This window comes from Dendrobium catenatum, unplaced genomic scaffold (genome assembly GCF_001605985.2).
Source record: "Dendrobium catenatum unplaced genomic scaffold, ASM160598v2 fragScaff_scaffold_1636, whole genome shotgun sequence".
In the NCBI taxonomy this organism is placed as follows: Eukaryota; Viridiplantae; Streptophyta; class Magnoliopsida; order Asparagales; family Orchidaceae; genus Dendrobium; species Dendrobium catenatum.
Genome location: NW_021320098.1, coordinates 196,371 through 215,573, shown reverse-complemented (window position 1 = coordinate 215,573; position 19,203 = coordinate 196,371). Strand labels below are relative to the sequence as shown.

The 19,203-nt window shown below is 32.7% G+C and overlaps 1 protein-coding gene across 6 annotated transcripts in view; it reads right to left on the bottom strand.

Annotated features, from left to right (window-relative positions):
- Positions 1 to 18,945, bottom strand: part of LOC110099451 (PX domain-containing protein EREL1-like) — a 50,861-nt gene extending 31,916 nt beyond the window's left edge. For 2 of the 6 annotated variants that reach the window (XM_028701057.1, XM_028701060.1), the window contains exons 1-7: positions 18,661 to 18,945; positions 10,961 to 11,086; positions 10,472 to 10,570; positions 3,961 to 4,053; positions 1,423 to 1,531; positions 1,062 to 1,208; positions 451 to 977 (exon numbers count right to left, since the gene is read on the bottom strand). In XM_028701057.1, the coding sequence (XP_028556890.1) occupies positions 451 to 977; positions 1,062 to 1,208; positions 1,423 to 1,531; positions 3,961 to 4,053; positions 10,472 to 10,570; positions 10,961 to 11,086; positions 18,661 to 18,750 (1,191 nt within the window). In that variant the 5' untranslated portion in view covers positions 18,751 to 18,945. Of the gene's footprint in view, positions 1 to 450; positions 978 to 1,061; positions 1,209 to 1,422; positions 1,532 to 3,960; positions 4,054 to 10,471; positions 10,576 to 10,960; positions 11,087 to 18,660 lie in introns of those variants that run through there. The other 4 variants (XM_028701058.1, XM_028701059.1, XM_020826594.2 and 1 more) reach the window with 4 other exon arrangements.
- Between the last annotated feature and the right edge of the window lie 258 nt (positions 18,946 to 19,203).

The window sequence follows — 19,203 nt, the reverse complement described above, 5'->3', positions numbered from 1 at the left end:
ATGATTTTTTTACATGATTAAGTGATGTAGCATATAGAAATCTGTATATGCCTTAACAGGTGAGAATCTATAGCGGTGGTACACGATAATAACGTCACAAGACAAACAATTGATGGAATAGTGAAAAAATTGCTTTAGCTAGCTAATAGATCAGCAGTTCCACTAAGTTAAGCATATCTGAAAATAACTGTAGAAATTGCACCATAATTATATAGAAGAAAAGGCTACACTGGTAAGAAAATTATAAAAAGAAAATTAAAAATAAAATTGTAATTCCAAGGGGCCATTTGGGATCACTCATGTCTTTAATTTATTTTTCATTTTTGCTTTGTTTTTTATTTAATTTTGTTGTTTTAATACGAAATAAAAGCATGTTTGACATTAATTATTGCTTTCATTTTTATTGAATACTCCATAAGGTGGTGATGGACAATGAGGCAATATTCTCACCTTTCTTGCAAGGAACTCTTTCACCATAATTTCTTGGTTCAACCGTGCTATAAGATCCTCCATGTCTGTTTGTGCTACCATTTGTCTATGTTGCATGATATTAAGAAGCTTCGTTATTTTGTGTCGCTCATCAAGAGGAAGAAAAATTTGCGTCTCATTTGGGGATTGACTTTCTGTGTTGCTCAGAGCTTCCGCAATAGGAAACTCGATGCAACTAGATGAATCAACGGACTCATCCCAAACTAAGCTGGTAACTCTAGGAATTAAAAATTCACTATCTTTTATAGAACCCGTATCACTCCCAATACTATCATTTGAAAGCATTAGAGAATGAATAGAAAGCTTTTCATGATCCAGTTCTGAAGCAGAGTCAATTTTATCTCTCAAAAGGATCATCTCATCTGAAAAATTTCTTGAAGATGCACAACCATCTGCATCAGAGTTGTATTTAATTTGTTGTAAGCTAGATATACCCTCCGCTTGGTCAGGCAATTCATGAACCACCACATGACCATTACTGCCATATCCTACAAGATCAGTCGATTTGTCAAATAACACGGGTAATTTTTAAAAATAAAATTAAGGATTCAATTCTTCAGTACTGAATTTACTAAGAGTTTCAGAATCAGAAGTTCCACTTGCAATGCTTTGTGTCGCACCAGAGGTTCCTGATTGAGACTTCCAAGCTATTGTTGAGAATTCTGCAGAAGCACCTGAAATGCTTGTTTCTAGAGAAGGTTGACCAGCATCCTGAAAAGCTGAAATTGATGAAAATGTAAGAAAAATTGGTGCATTTATGCAATAAATCGTCAATTATTTTAAGCTTCCCGATAGTAATTTTAATTGATGAACTACTATTGATTGTCAGACAGTATGATCAAACTTTTTTGGTACTGGAAAAGAAAGCATAGGGCTTTAGATCAGAAAAAGAAAATTGCAACTTTTAACTCTAAACTCGAAGAAGTCACCTACATGAACGTGCAGCAGCTTCAAGCTCAAGAAAAGAAGCAACAGGAGCACTTCTTGACAGGTCTATGTCAGAGAGAAGCTTACCCATCCACTCCTCCAATGCACGCCTTCTCTGCAATGAAACTAATAATTTGAGAATGATTAATTACCAATTAAGTAAAAGCAACAGGAGCAAAACAGAGAAACATTCAATGTAACGACAAAAATCTTCTCCCATCTTCGAAAGTGAAACCGCTGTTAAGGATATAGAAAAAAACGAAAAGTTATATCCTAATTTTACAATGATTTTAGATTGGATATCAAGCCATTGAATGCAAAATTAGCAGTTGCATCAAAATATTCATGTTAGAAGTGAAAGAGAGGGAGAATTATAAATAACTATAATTTCAGTGAATTATCTCTCTAGTAAAAACAAATAAAATAAAAGAGATTGATCAAGAACAATGAAGAAACATAAAAATAAAAAATAATACAAATTCCTACTATAAATAAATTAGCACAGGTGGTAATTTTGATATGATAAAGCGCTCCTATAAACTCAAGATGATATAGAAGATGACAAGTTGAGTTTGGAAATATTAGTTAGGGCTGCAAATGAACCAAGCCAACCAGTGCAAGAGCTTGCTCGAGCTTAAGGTCATTCATCAAAACCTTTTTAAAGCTCAAGCTCGACCTCAATCTCAATTTGAGTATTTGTAGTAGTGTTCAAGGTCGATTAATTTAAATTATTCAGCAATTTATAGTTAATTCAACAAGTCTTATTGAGCCTATTGATGAGCAATCTATTAAGTTTAAAAATAAGACTGATAAATGAAATGCTAAATAAATAAGCATAAGCAAGTAGCTTATAGTAATGAATAAAAGCAATCTAATATAGAAAAGAACAAGGCTTTCATATAATCACATTAAATAAATTTGCAATCAAGTTTTAAATGAGCATATTATCCAACTTCAATCATGATTCTAAATAAGCAAGTTAATGAGTTTTAAATTAGAACATTCTTGATTATTAGATGAATCAAACACCAAGTTGTTCAAATTTGATCATTTATCAATCGAGAATCTATAAAAGTGTTCAAGATTATATTAGTTAATTAGATAATCATGAACGAGCTCTAACCGGGCCAAGCAACAAGTAGCTTGCCAATCATATTGATTGATTTTCAGCCCTAATTTTAGTGACTACAGGTGAAATAGTCGAATGTTTTCTTGCCCAGGAGTTATGAGTTTTGCAAGAGGACTGCGACAAATCCATGAAATAGAAAACTATGCTAATTAGATAGAGTTGTTAATGAAATACATGTCAAAAAAGTACAAATAAGAGAGTTGTTGGAGAGTGTCAATAGAGGGAATCAAATGAGAGGATTTATGAAGAACATCATGTAGTGATGACAAAAGTCACCAATGAAATCATTTCTAGAGAATAAAGGAAATTGCAAAGGTGAACAGATATGGAACAAATAAAAGAGGCGAATGATGATGATGCGTATTATTTGGCCGATGAAAAATACCAACAAGGTGGCAAGAAGTGAAGCTGAAATAAAATATCATGTGGAAAGTAGATGGGTTGAGATCAAAGAGGGTTATGGTTTTGGGGGAAGGAGAATAGGATTTAGAGGCAATAAACATCTTGTTGATGCGTGCAACTACAAAATACCCTTACGGGTTTGAATTAGTTTGAGTTTTTGTGGGAAGGTAATTTAGCCTATTTATGGGAGCTATCCATAATGCTATTTGTGCAAAAAAGAATAACATGGCACCAGCTTACCTAATTTTATTCTTCAATTGTCAACCTTAATTATCAAGAGTTACTAGACAATGCCTCCATAAACACATTTTAAACTTCCAAAAATACTAATGAACTTTTGCACGCAAGAAAGTTGAGTTGGACTACTTTTTGCCTAAATTTCATCTCCACCAATCAACCTTAATTACCAAGAACTGCCAAATAGAGCCTCATTAATATCATTTTTCCAACGTATAAAAACAATAATGTGCTTCTCTACCAAACGCTAGTTAGAGGATGCATCCAAAATGTTGTCTTAAGTCTACAACTAAAGTAATCTAAAATCACGATCCAGAACAAACACTATTTTAAATTAACAGTCTACTAACACTAACGCAAGAAATGTTGAGATATTCTGCCAAAAAAATACACGCCTAGAGAACACTGAACTATCATTAGGGAAGAACTTTCATTGTCAAGTGCCAGGATCATGGAATCATCATTTTCATAACTGCAAGTCGCACAAGGTAGGCCAATACAAAAAGCATAGAGAAAATATTTGGGAAGTGTAAAAGTTAAGTAGTAGGAATGACATAAGTGTTACGTCAGTAATGTCCACCACAATAATTAGTTTGTTGGATACTATGAAAAATAAGAAGCAAATATTCTAATAAAGTTTTGAAAGTTTTGAAGCAAAAAAAATTCACAAGACATTTGAAAGATTGTCTTTAACTAGATATTGATCACAATAAGTAAGAACAAATAACACAAAGATAAAGATCCAATGCATAAATAAATTAACTTGGAATACCAACCTCCTCTATGAGTTGCCGATTAGAATTTATTCGGAGTAGAGCATGCTTCGGCGGAGATTGAGGAAAATATTTCTTGGGAAAAACCCTTTTAAGCTACAGAAAAAAAAGGCAAAAGTTAAAAGACAGTATTATCAAATGAAAGTATATTTAATTATAGATTTAGTACAGTGCTTCTTAAAAGCATGAATCCATTTTTTTAAATCAACACCTACCACATACCATAAATATGATCCTAGGGCATTTATATAATGCAGAATAATTATGAGGACATCCAAGAAGAATAGTTGATTTCATGGCTGCATGCATGTGAATCAAGAGTGGTAAATGCGGGTGAATGGTTAACCATTACTTCCCTTAGTGGGAAACCTGAAACTGTAAGAACTGGCTGGATTAGTTAAATCAAACCAGTCCTTTCTCAAGCAGTGAGCGAGCACAGGCAGCTAGCGGGCACAGGCGAGCACAGGGTGCAACAGACAAGTTCGATCACGTGATTGAGCAAAATAAAGTGATCGTAAGAGAAAGGTTATGACTCCTCACATGAGCTAACTCCAATTCGTTCCATCCAGTTAAGCCAAATGAGAAAATTCATGAGTTGGGAGCAAGGACAAAGGGGAAGAGAAGATTTTGGGTAAGAAACAAAGAATGTGTGGAAGAAAAAATAAAAGAGGAGAAGAATTTGTCTAATGTTGAGGATGTCGGAAGATCTGGGCTCGGCGGAAGAAAAAAGAAGTGAGCCTCCATTTCTAGCAACGGGAAAGAGCAAGCAATTTAATTTTATGCCTTTTTTGCAAGGTTCTGAAAACCGGACCGGAAAACGAATCGGAAGAAGGAGAGGTTCACGGTTCGATCGGTTCGACCGGTCGAACCGGGGTCGAACCGGATGACGTAATAAATAATATTATTATTATAAATATTTAATAAAATTAACAAAATATAGAAAGATAATAATCATATAATTTAATATAAATTATTACTAATTTATATTACATATTTAAATTTAATTTATAAATATAAATTATTTAAAAATTCACAAATATAAAATTATAAATATAATATAATTAAATATTTTAATAAAAAAATATTAAGAGTTTTATAATAGTATTTATATTAATTATTATTAAGTATAATATTTATTTAAGAAATATTATTCAAAAAACTTGAACCGGCCGGTTTTAAAAAACCGGGACCGGTTCGCCGGTTGAACCGGCGGTTCATCCCAAAACCGCCCGGTTTAATGCAAGGGCGGTTTTCAGACTGGACCGAACCGGTCCTCAAACCGGTTCACAGTTGAACCGGTCGGACCGGCCGTCCGGTCCGGTTTTTAAAGGATATGAATCATTCTAAAAGAGTCATTAGGTTGAATCATTAAATTTAAGAAGTTTGACCTAATATTATTATGAAATTTAATTAGATATTTTTAATTTATTTTAGGACTAAGAATAATCCTTAAGAGAATGTGAAAAGGTTGTACCGATTGTTGTTGTTAATATTGATGCATTAACCCAAATGATAATAACAATAACTCAAATAATTCAGAATTTAAGATTTCGGCTATCAGGAAGTAATAGTAGTAACATCTCAATGGATAAATATTTAAAATTATTTTAGTATATGCAGCTGTTATTATTTAAATGAGTAGGACTAATAGAGACTGAAAATTTGTTATTAAGGATTGAGAAGATATTAGATAGCATGTTTTGTCCAGAAGAGAAAATGATTTCATTGGCGATATTTGCAGTTGATGGTGAGGCTAAAATGTGGTGAAGGCAGTATCATGATAAGTTTGGTATCCAAATTAAATGTTATGAGTTTACACAGGTGTTCAGAAATTGGTTTGCATCTCTTTTTGCGAGGAGGCAAATTCAAAATAAATTTTTGAGGCTAGAGCAAGGAGATAGATCAGTTATGCAATATAAAACTGAATTCACTATCTTATCAAGATATGCTCTTCACTTAATTCATACAGCAGAATAAAAATATCATAGATTCTTATTTAGATTAAAGGATGAAATCAGACAGCCTCTTATTCCTCTAGAGACTGAGGATTATTCTGTTTTGGTGGGGAGAGAAAGAATAATTGATATAGATATTCAAAAAACACAAAAGAGGCGTGAAATTTAGTAAAGGAAAAATATAAATGTTATGGAAGCTTCATAAGATTATCAAGCTAGATGTTTCACGCTATCTGGAAAGTCTAATTAGAAGAAATCAAAACCGAGTGGCAGCGGCAGTCAAATGAGTTTGAATAACTATAAGAAATGTGGGAAACAACACAAAGGTGAATGTCTATCTGGAACCAATACTTGCTTGTGGGGTTATCAACCTAGTCATATATTTAAGAACTGTTTTATTCTTGGATAAAGACTAGCAGAAGAAATAAGAACAAATGTTGAATCATCTTAGAGAAATTTTGACAGACAGGGGATAACAAAATTAGTTGTATCAACTCCAGGGACAAATCAGAGTTGACCTACCACTCAGCCTATAGTGTAAACATTATCTCAGCAAAATAATAAGGATTCACTTGAAGTAAATTAAATAAGTATAAAAGTTGTTAAACAAATAATAACAATAGAAAATTTTTATAGGTATGATAATAATTAAAGATAGATCCATACAAATTTTCTTTGATATAGGAGCCTCATATTCCATCATTTCAGAGAAATTTATAAAACTAGTTGGTTTGATTATTTTTAAAACACCTACATTTTTAAAGGTTTTGATGTCAAATTGGTCCAAACTGAATGTTAACATTTTGTTAGATAGATTTCAAAATAAATGAGAAAATATTTGAAACAATTCTGAATGTATTATCATTACATGAATTTAATGTAATTTGGGGAATGGATTGGCTAGCCAGTCATTGTCACTCTAGACTGCAATAAGATTATAAGAAGATTGTTAAATTTAAAATTCTAAGAAAACAATAATGTAAATTTTATGGAGATAGAGAACTTATCTCCATGGTGATAACTTATTTGAAAGCTTACAAATTACTATCCAAGGGATATCAGGGTTTTCTTGCTCAGATAAATAATACAATTAAAGAAGTTAAAAAGTTGAAAAACATACCTATAGTCAAAAAATATCCATAAATATTTTTAGATGATCTGTCAGGTTTACCAACAAAAAGATAAATAGATTTCACTATTGAATTATTGTCGGATTCATAACCAGTAGCAAAAGCACCTCACAGAATGACAGTGAAAGAATTACAACAGTTAAAAAGTCAATTGCAGTAATTATTAGATAAGGGATTTATTAGGTCAAGTTCGTCATCATGGGGAGCTCCAGTGTTATTTGTAAAGAAAAAACTAGGAGTTTCAAAATGTGTATTGATTACTAAGAATTGAATAAGCTCACAATTAAAAATATGTATACAATACCCAGAATTGATGATTTATTTGATCATCTTGAGAAAGCTGCAATTTTCTTTAAGATTGATTTGCATTATGGATATCATCAGGTGCATATTAAGGAAGAAGATATTGTCAAACTGTTTTCATAACAAGATATGGTCATTGTGAATTTGTATTGATGTCATTTGGGATGACTAATAATCTAACAATATTTATAAATTTAATGAACATAATTTTCAAACCATTTTGTTAGACATGCTCTTGAAGAGCTGGCAGAACCGGTTCCACCGTCTATTTCAGACGGAATAGATCCACCCGATATTTTTTTTTTTTTTTTTTTTTTTGGGGGGGGGGGCATCAACATGTGGGGCCCAGCACTCATAATTGTGGTGTTATGGCTTTAATTAAGAAGGATTTAAGAGAAAAAATTCAAATTCCAGGGGATGTTTAGGGATTTATTATATGCTTTAGCTTTAAGTAGTATTTTCTATTCGAGGGTTAGGGATATATTGTATGTTTTGAAGAATTTAGTGTTTTTTTAGGTTTTACTTGGGCTCTAGTCTCTGATTAGAGATTAGAAGACTAGGATCTTCCTCTCCAATTGAAGATCCAATTGTTTCTTACTATTTTCATTCATCTACTACCAAATTAAAAGCTTTTCCCTCTGTTTTTTTTTTCTCTCAAAAATTGCTTGGAAGCATGCCGGTTTTCTTATTTCAGCAGCAAAATTCTGCATTTTCTCTTATTTCCTATCAAATTGGTATCAGAGCAACTTTCTGGGGCGATTTTGGCAGATTCTTGTAGAAATTTTTTTCGTGTCCGTTCCATTAGTGGTTTTGGGGAAAAAATACTGATTTTTTAGTCTCACAAAAATTCGGGTATCAATGGCAGCCAAGAAGGTGGATGCGTTGGAGAGGGAGATGAACCAAATCAAAGCAACAGTGGTGGACGGAATTTCCTCCGTGGAAGAGCAATTTTATGACTTGCGTGACATGGCCTGTGAAGAAGACATTGGATCTCAACAACCAAATGGAAAAAATATGCATTCTGCAATTCGTAGGGACGAAAATGAGGTGGAGTTCGTAGAGGGAGAAGGAAGAAGACCCCATTTAGAGCATTTCTAGAGGGAGGAGAAAGGAGGTAGGTATAGGGAGAGGCGTGGATATGTGGGGTAGGAGCAAAGGGGTGCTGATTGGGAATGAAGGGAGGGAGATCATGGTTGTCGAGGTACTAATTTTGAAGGAGAGGGGAATTCGAAGAAGAATTTGGGTATGAACGTTCGAGGGAGGATCGAGAGAGGAGGGGACTTCTATGAGCAATTCTTCGCCCTGACACAAGAGGGTTCTATAACAGAGTACAACAACATATTTGAGTACTTACTAGCAGGCTAGATCGACTTTCTGAGACTGTGCTAGAGGGAAATTTTCTGGAAGGGCTCAAGCCCGAGATCCGAGCGACAGTTAGAGTAATGAAACCGCGTGACTTAGGAGAGGCCATGGAGCTGGCGTAGTTGGTGGAGGATCAGAAGTATCTGGAGAGAGGAGCCAGGGGGAGGAGCTCAAGGGGTTCGTACAGGATGACCACCATTTTCTTAGCTCCTAAGGGATCACCACCAGGAGCTTGCGTGAGGCCCCAAAAGAGAAGCTTAGAGGAGGATTTGGGGGGAACTTCAAGAATCTAATGGAGAAGTTGCAGTTAAAGAGGGCAAAAGGGATTGTGCTTCAGGTGATGAGAGGTACACGTCATGGCATATGTGTAAGGACCGAAGTCTTCAGGTTCTCACCTTCTGTGATAACGAGGAAGTTGAGGATGGTGAAAGTGAAGTAGGGATAGAGAAGGAGAAGCTACATCTAGACATGTTAAAAGTCTCCTTGAACTTAGTGGTAAGGTTCACCCTGAATCACACCATGAAAGTGTAAGGGGAGATAACAGATAGAGAGGTGGTGGTGCTGATCGATAGTGGGGCTACCCATAATTTTATCTCCAATCAGATCATTAACCAGTTGGGAGTGAAATTTGGGAAGGTGGAGATGGGTAGAGGAGTATGTAGGGAAATAGTGCAGACTATTCAAGGGTTCAAGTGAGGGAGGATTTTCTCCCATTGATATTCAACAAAGGTGGATGAGATATTTTGCTAAACTTTTTAATGAAGATTGAGAAAATAAGATTGACTGTAGTGACATTAGCACCCTAAATAAAAATAAAGATTTATGTTTTTAACAGTGTATTAATAAAACAGAAGTTAGAGAGGCTTTAAAGAAAATGAAGGGTGGAAAAGCTGTCAGACCTGATAATATTCCAATAGAAGTGTAGAAATGCTTAGGAGATGAAGGAACTTCTTGGCGCTATGGAGAGTTCTTGATAAGAAAAGAGTTAATAGCGGTTATATTCAAATCATTAAAGATATGTATGCAGGAGCTATTACTTGTGTTCAAACACAAGGTGGTTTGACCAAGTATTTCCCTATTTCGGTTGGGTTACATCAAGGATCAGCCTTAAGCCCATATCTTTTTGTTTTAGTCAAGGATGTTCTCACTATTGCAAAAGGATGTACCTTGGTGTATGCTTTTTGCTGAAGATATTCTTCTTGTTGATAAGACTAGAGAGGGAGTTGAAGGTAAACTTGAATTATGGAGGTCAATCTTAGAGTCTAAAGGTTTTCGCTTGACAAAATAACTATGAAATGATAGATGAAGCATGAAAAATTTTAATAAACAGTCACAGTTTGAGAAACCAACAGGCATATTATTTCCCTCCAATGTGACGTCAAGGACTTGAGACCATTCCAAAATAAGTAATTTAATTAGTAATAGGGCTATAAAGTATTATTATGCTAAATAATCAGAAATTTTTCTCCAAAAATCTACGTTGGCATTCAACAAAAAAAACTGGATTGAATCTACAATGGCATCAATGAGAGATAATTTTGTCAAACACTAAAAGACTTGATGTTGTTGTTGTACTAAAAGACTCCTTGTTTCACATTATATGAGCATGGAACAAAAACAAAACCAAATATCAAGATTAGTCCAAGAAAGGAAAAGAGAAATTTTAAATATATTTCTTGAAACAATCATAGGATATGAACGTGCAATTATATTTGTGCATCACATATAAATGAAACAAATTATATTCTCATGCTATGGTCTTACATCAGAAATCAACTTCATGAAGTCACTGAACCGACGAAGCACGCCATGGCCACTACTAATTCCTTGAGGAGATTGCACACCAACTTGGATCCTGTAAAACTGCCCTTTAAGGATGTTAAATGTTGAAAAATAAATAGTAATATCATAAATTTATTTGCTTTAAAATCTGCCGAGTAGCAATGTACTAATTTTCCATCCAGCAAGACATGATTCTCGTTTCAAGGTTAAATCATAGTAACTTTGGCTATTATACGAGGTAAAACCATAGTTTATACAACAGAACATCATTGAGAACATAAAAAAATAAATTTGACTAAATAAAAATGAATAAAATAAAGCATGAGCCCGTAAGCAATGGATCTAGTAGTAATACTTGTACTAAAAAATTTCAATTTTTTAAACAGAGAATTTAAAAAATATTTTATGAAACATCATTTTGACTTTGAGACATAAGATCATAGTACAATAACAGAGCAAGTGAAATATTACAACTATAGGATTCCACAAGCTGTCACTTGATGCTCCTGATCCGGTTTGAACAAGCCAAGAAGGAATCATGACATAGTAACTCCAGCCAGTTTTGGGATCATGTGGCCATAGAGTGTTTCTTCCCCCCTGCACAATAACTTTTTATTAAAACACATGCATTGAAGATTTGTTACACAAAAGTACAAAAGGAGGTAATAAATTCAATTTTCAAAGAATAATAACTGAAATTACATGCAGCTATTTGGCTTAAACAACAAATTTGGAAGTATTGAGAGCATATTCTGGGTTGCAACCTATCTAATCATATTCATGATGGAATAAGCAAAACAACATATTGAAGCTTAAATTTGTTTCAGTTTTAAATCTTGCGGGACATTTCAGTGAAGAATCAATGTAATGGAGTCCAAACTTTAGTGTTAGGTTAAGAAAGTTGTCATCATTACCAATGTGAAATGGTATACTGAAGACCACACGACACAATAAAATATGGAACTTTCCAATGTCTTCCACATGTCCAGATTGGTTTTGTTAGTTAGAGTTGTTATTAAGTTAGGATATTTCAGATATTTGTGCCTGGCTTCTTAGGGTTTTCGTTGCACTATTCATGGGCATGTATTCTAATTCACTATGGCTTTTGCATGAAAAACAACCAAAGACTCCATCTACATGGAATAGCTAAAATTCGTTTCCTTTATCATTTGTTCTTCTCAATTTTTATGTCATTCATTTTTCACTTTTTTCATGGGCTTGACAGCAGCCTTAAGGTGTAGTTTGGAGTTTCATTCCAAATTTATCATAGCCTTGGATCTCCATTTTGTTAGCAAACATGCTAAGCCAACTGTGGAATGGATGTTATCTTCATCTATTGCGGTTCTACTTTGCATTGAGGGTTTAAAATTCAATTTTTTTAAAAAAATAAAAAGATAAATAAAAAAGTACTATATTGCTCCTATGCTCATTTATACAAGTTTTTACACTCAAGAAAAAGTTTATGCTTGCGAGCGCACGTGTATATTTATATATATAGTTATTTATTTAACTAATTACCTAAGTCTTTATTTTATTGTTCCTAATATTATTTTGCATTAAAATACATGAGAAGAAATACCTGACACATGAGTTGGAGTTGTTTACAATTGTATTTACTCTAGAAATTTGGAGGCATCAATTATCTACACGGTAAGATGTTAAGTGTTCATTGACCATAAAATTTTGAAGTATATTTTCACTCATGAAGAGTTAAACTTGAGACAAAGAAAATGGTATGACCTGATAAAGAATTATGATTTAGAAATATAGTATTGCCTTGGAAAAGCTGATGTTGCATTGTTGCAACTAATGCATTATATAAAAAAATCTAGTAAGCGTGCAAACTAGATGTCCACCCAAGAAGCATAGCTAATTAGAAATAGGGAGGAATTAAAATTGGAGATAAAAAAAATAGAGTGATTTGGGCATAGGTAATATATAATGGATGACTAAAAATCCTAATTTATAGTAAAGAATAAGATATACACAAAAGGTTTGTAAGGAATATCAGAAGATGATTAACAAAATACAAGCAGGCAAGAGAAAAAATATCAGTATAAATGAGCATAGTGTAATGAGAATCAATTTACATATTTATATCGAAAGAGATTTTGAGTTGATTGAAGAGATGCTACATGGGCTAATCAATCGGATTAATCATCCATATAGCTTGTACTGAAATGTATAAAAGTTTAAAAGCATAATTTTGTTGCTATGGGATGAAGCAATATGTATCTAAATATGTAGAAAATGTGAATCATGCCAAATTATGAAAGCTAAACACTAGAAGCCCAGTGGAATGTTAGTCTTTTCCAATATCAAAGGGGAAATGGGAAAATATAGCTATGGATTTTGTTAAAAGAATTTCTCCAAATCAAAATAAAGGCATGATTGTATTTGGGTTGTAATAAATAGATTGAAAAAATCAACACACTTACTATTTATTCAACAAACCGATTCAATTGAGAAACTAGCAAATATGTTTGTGAAGAAAATTATCAGATTATATGAAATTTCTGAGATAATTGAATTATATAGAGATGGCTGATTCACATTCATATTGTTAAAGAGTTTTCATGAAAATTTGAGAACTAAATTGCATTTCATCACAACATTTCATTCATAAATAAATGGCCAATTAAAAGAAAAAACTATTTAGGAGTTAAAAGATCTCCTAAGGCAATATATGTTGGATTTTTTGGATAGCAATATCTATCAATCCAGTATTAAAATGCCACCTTAAAAAAAATTGTATAGCAAGAAATGCCAAACTCATCTAGATTGAGTTGAAGTTAGAAAAATAGAATTGATGAGTCTACAATTAGTGGATCAAGTTACTAACAAAGTCAAGTTTATCAGAGATAAATTGAAAGTAGATCAAAATTATTAGCAAAAATATTATGAATCAAAGCATAAAATCGTTGAATTAGAAGTTAGGAAATTTGTATTCTTAAAAATCAAAACTATGAAAGGTATCCTAGATTTGGCCAAAGAGAAAAGTTGAGTTAAAGATACATAGAGTCATTTGAAATAATTGGCATTGCTAATATATGTTAGTGTACACAATATTTTCCATATATCAATGCTCTAAAGATGAGTTAAAAGTGAAAATTATAGTGCCTAAAAACGAAATTGATGTGCAGAGTAATTCGACATATTTTGAGGAACAAAAAAGGATATTATACTTTAATATAAAAGAGACTCTTATGTGAAAATAAAATTGAAGCATAGATAAGAAAAAGAGGCAACCTGTGAAAAGAGGAAAATAAAGCAAGAAGGCTCCTCAACTGTTTGATTGATTATGAAATAAGCAAATTTTAAGGATGAAGTTTCAATAATGAGAGAAAAATTATAATATTCATAAAATTTGAAAAAATATAGTATTAAAAAGTTATAAATTTTATATCCCATATTTTGCATCTCACAAATATGTTTAAAACTATTTTTACAAAATTCTATATTTTATTAGGATCACTTTAATATATATAATGTTATTTATTTAACAAAATACCTAGGTCTTTAATTTTAATGTTCTTAATATTAATTTACTACTCAATCAAGTATTGCATGGTAGCTTTCACGTCCTTTTTCGCTTTTGATGACATGCACAGGATAATGTATTAAGCAACAATTGTGATTGATTTTAATGGGTTTTAAGTATAAATCGATATAATTATATTGGTATATTAATATTTATAACACTACATGCATTGGATGATGTATTAAGCAATATAATTGATTGTTATATTATTTAAAACTTGAGCATTTCTCATATTCCCTTAATCCCATAACTCTAGCCAAAAAATCAAGAGAAACTGAGGCGAGCAAAGAAGTCAAAGGCAGAACAAGAAGAGGAGAAGAGAGCTAGGGTTTTGAAGGTAAAATTCAATTTTTTTATATCATTTCCAATTCAATGACTTTGGATATTAGTTAAACGCTTTGATGCCTGTATGAGGAGGAATTACTTTAAGGTAAAATTTTAATTTGATATTAATTCATTTTGAATTTAAATTGTAAATTAGATAAAGTTATAAATTAAGAAATTTCTAATTCATAAATAAGAACAAAGTTTTAAGGTGATCGTAACAAAGAAGTTTATCCTATTATTAATCATTAATTGATAAGATGCACAATTTCTAATTAATGAAATAAATTACTTTAGTCATTTGAAATAACAACAACAACAACATCAAGCCTTTACCCCACTATGTGGGGTCGGCTAAATGAATATTTTTTTCTCCATTGTGTCTAATTAAGAGTCAAATTCTCATTTAAATTTAGTAAAAGAAAGGTTCTTTCTAATATTTTCTAGCCAAGTCAATTTGCAAGCAAATTTATATATATTTAAATGTGCATACAAGCAAGATATTAGAAATTATTCATATAGCATAGTGCATGTTTATGCTTGCACTTATAATCGCATATTTAGGGACAATGTGATTAGCTAATTCAAAATGAATGATGTATTCATTTAAATGTTCAACAATGAAAATGAATTGAACTTAAAAAAACTTTCTAATGTAGCCTTTGGGCTGATTATTATATTATCATAGGTGGTAGAGATATGATACAGTCCACAATTTTATGATAGCTATTGAATTTATGCATATATGCATGGCACATTCTAAGTTTAACATATTAATTGGCTTCTATTTCACGTAGAGATAAAAATAGGGTTGAGCTTGAGTGAGGATCAAATTTTGAACAACTACCCTATGTTTTGATGTAAGCTAAAAAACACAAGGCATGAATATGATGAAAATTGATGTTATGAGCACGAACTCCAAAATTTATTAGAATCGCTTGAATTGAATGAATAGAAAATTTTGAAAATAATATGTATTAAATAATAATAATTAGTTGCAGCCAGCATGATAAAAAAGTACCAGAAAAAATCAATGGTCAGTTAGCACAACCCAGAATGGTAGCTAAGGTACCTGAGAATGTTGCACCTGTTGAAGGCAATGCTTCTAGAGCAAGAAATACGCTATAGTTGCAATAAATCCTAGATCCGTGATGTTGGTAAATGCGATTTAGATACAAGTGATCAAAATGATAATGTCTATGATGCAAAAAATGTAATATTTTATAAAGCCTGCATTACTTGTTGCACCAACAACACCAGCAACACGTGTACTATTTCAAGTACCAGTGCCAATGTAGAGATGGATAAATACTTAAAGTTGTTTCACAGCTTTAAGTCTCCTATGTTTAACAGAGTAGACGATAGAGCTGTAAGGGATTTAATTATCAGGATTGAGAAGATCATAAATAACATGAAATGCCTAAATGAAAAACGAGTATCTTTAGCTATATTTGCATTGAAGGGAGAGGCAAAGAGGCAATGGAAGGGCTAAGTTTTAAGAGATTGGTTCACTCCTACAAGTGAGGCAATGCAAAAAAAATTTGTAAATCTAACCTAAGAATAAAATATTTTGATTCATTATGAGACAAAATTTACATCATTATTCAATTATGCTCCACAATTGACATGAACAACAAGTGAGAAATGTTATAGATTCTCGAAAAGGTTGAGGAATCAATTACATCAGCCTATAATTTCACTTCGTATAGAGAGTGCAAGGCCCTTGAAGCATGATATGGAAATGGTAAGGCGGAAATAAAGAAACAATAATAAGAAGAGACCAACTGATAGTTGATCATATAGTAAATTGAAAGGAAGCAAAATTTTAATTATGGAAGCAATAATAGCATGAAGGATAGGGTGTTATTCTGGAGTATGCTACATGGGATAAGTCTCATCAATGAAGTGTTTGTTGAATGATGAGAAGTGCTATCTATGTGGGGAGCAAGTTCATATAAAGAAAATTTTCCAAAGAAATGTCCTAGGTGACAAGGTGTAGAGAGCAATTCAGAAGGTAAGCAACCTAGAAGTAGAAAGTTTGATATGAACAAACAATCATTAAAGAAAAAGGGAAAATCATTTGGAGCCAATGCGAGAACAGTACTAAAATGAGTATTTGTTTTAACATCTTAGGAACCCAAGGAGTCTTTAAAGGTGGTAACAAATATGATTAGCATTTTTATTATAGAGCTTTTTGTTTAATTATAAATGTTCTTCAATAAGTTCCATATTGAACCTACCCACTTTACTCTGAGTTTGCATGTCATATTATCTATCGGTGATAGGCTAATAGCATGTTTGCTAGTTTGTTATGATGTGTTAATATTGTGATAACTAGTAGAATATTCTGGTTTGATTTGATTTTGGTACCTTTCACAAAATTTGGTATGATTTTCTGGTATGAAATGGTTGGTTAAGTACGATGCCACCATCAAGTGCTTGAAGAAGAAAGCCAAAATTGATTTTTCCAATGATAAGGAATTTTACTTTCAAAGTCAAAAAAGGGCCGTGTCATCACTTATTACCGGTGAATAAATGAATGAAAGTGGGTAAATTAATAATTTTAGTAAATTTAAAAGTTATCAAAGATACTGCTAGTGAAAATAGTACTAGTCATGCAGTTGACCCCACATAATGGGATAAAGACTTCATATTGTAGTGTTTGTTGTCCAACAGAAAAAAGTAGTTCAAATTGTTCTCTCCAATCCAAAGAAAAATCCAGTGGTTGAGTTTTTATAAAGTGGAAGAAGACACAAAAACAAAGAGTGCACTTGTTGTTTATAGCAAGTACAAGAAGAAAATAGTGAGGTAAAGATATCTACAGTGGATATATTCAGTCACTAGATATCCAAATACTCTTAGATCATTCAAAGGCACAAAAGAAAAAAACTGCAACCCTCATTTTCCTATCTTACCCTCTTAATTGCCAATTTATGTCATATGTTTAAGAGGTTGGAGCCAACTTAAAATTTATTTGGTTTTATCCAGGAAAGATTTTCTCTAAAGATCACTTTTGTGTTAAGAAAATTGATTAACATGCAGCAAGAGCAATGAACAAAAGGGGAAATTTTTAACTTAAGCATCATTAGTAGTGTAATTAACTGATTCTTGCTCTTTTTTAGATTAAAAAAAATAACATTGAAGATAGCCATTGGGAGCAATAAATCACATCTAATGGGCGATTTACTCTTTAATTTTTTTTTAATAAGAATTAGTAATCCAATTTCTCCATTTGTGTAACTATACAGGTATGTTATCCCTATGGTTAGTGTAAGGTTTTAATTTTATAACCCTATTTGACAATTTTGATAATATATAAGTAGTTAATAGTTATCCCTTGACTCGACACGTTAACTCACAGGCTAGCTCATTTAAAAAATATTAATATAAAATATGTTTAAATGTATTAGAGTTCAAGCATAAAATTATGAAACATATTTAAAAATTTATCTCACTTTCTTATTCAAGTAATTTTTTCTTATTTATCTTCTAATTTATTATTCTTGTTATAATTTTATTATAATAATTATTTGGAACATTGCATTACATCAAAATAAGGAAAAATATAATACATTCAGTTAATTACGTTACTAATTATGCTTATGCATGGTCAGTCGCCCGTTCAACAGGTGATTTGCTTGTGCATGACAAATTGTTAGTAGAACGGGCGATTATGCCAAGTTTTAATTTTTTAAAAATGAGCTTAATCAATTAATTACGTTACTAATGATACTTACGTTAAAAATTTCCCCTAAACAAAAATCATTTTTAATAAGTTGTTTTAGTTCATCACTCGAACACTTGGGCCTCTTTATACACTATATAATTCTAGATTGTATGGCTTTTTTCTTGATGTAATAAATCATCTTATCCAACATCAAGTTTAGTTCAACTACTACTTCCAATCTACTTCTCCAAACAACTATCTTGAAAATTTACCGCTTCTCATCTATTATGTTTTGTCATCTTATCCTAATGATTTTTTTTTCCTTGTAATTCAAAGATAAGGCATACTCTAAGTCTACTTTCTCCGGAGAAAACAGTTTTAAACTTCAACTCTCAGATTTTAACCACCATTCAATATATCATAGATACATACAGTTAAGTATCAACAAGCAATCCCATGCCACAAAACTCAAGCTCAACTTCTGTCTGCTCAAGATCCACTACTCAAAAATCAATAACATAAAAAGAAACAAGTTATTCATCCCGGATTCAACCTATACATTGCAAAAAAATATAAAAAAGACCTAGGGAAAGAAATGAAAAAGCAAACCTAAGATCATATAGAAAAAGAAGTAGGTACCCATTTCTTCGGGGGAGGGCTCCAGTCCATGCCAAGTGGAAGCGGCGAGGTACCGTCATGGCGGTGCTTCGGCGGGCTTTTCCTCGGCATCACCACTACCAATCCGCAGGATCGGCTGGCAGACGGAGATGAGGATGGAATCGCCGGCGACGAAGCGCTTTGGGTATGCGCGAAGCCAACGGTGTGGCCGACGACTTGATTTCTCCACCGCACTTTCCTCGCTCGTTTGGTTTGTTTGCCCTGCGCTCAGTCGGGTCCAAACCCCTGGCGACCGTGCCGTCACGCGCACGTGTGCGTTCAGACGTGCTCATGTTTTTTTTAACAATTTTGTAAATTTGAGTTTACAAGCCTTATGCTCTTAAATAGGAATTTTTATTGTCTCAGGTTATCTGACATAGGGCTACGTTTGGTATTGCTTAATTACGCGCCACGTAGCAGCCTCATTTATGGACCCGACCCGGCGAATATTTGATTTATGGCACGTGCGAATTTTGAATTTGACGGCCCGACCAGCGGACCCGAAAAATTTCCGGTGGACCCGAA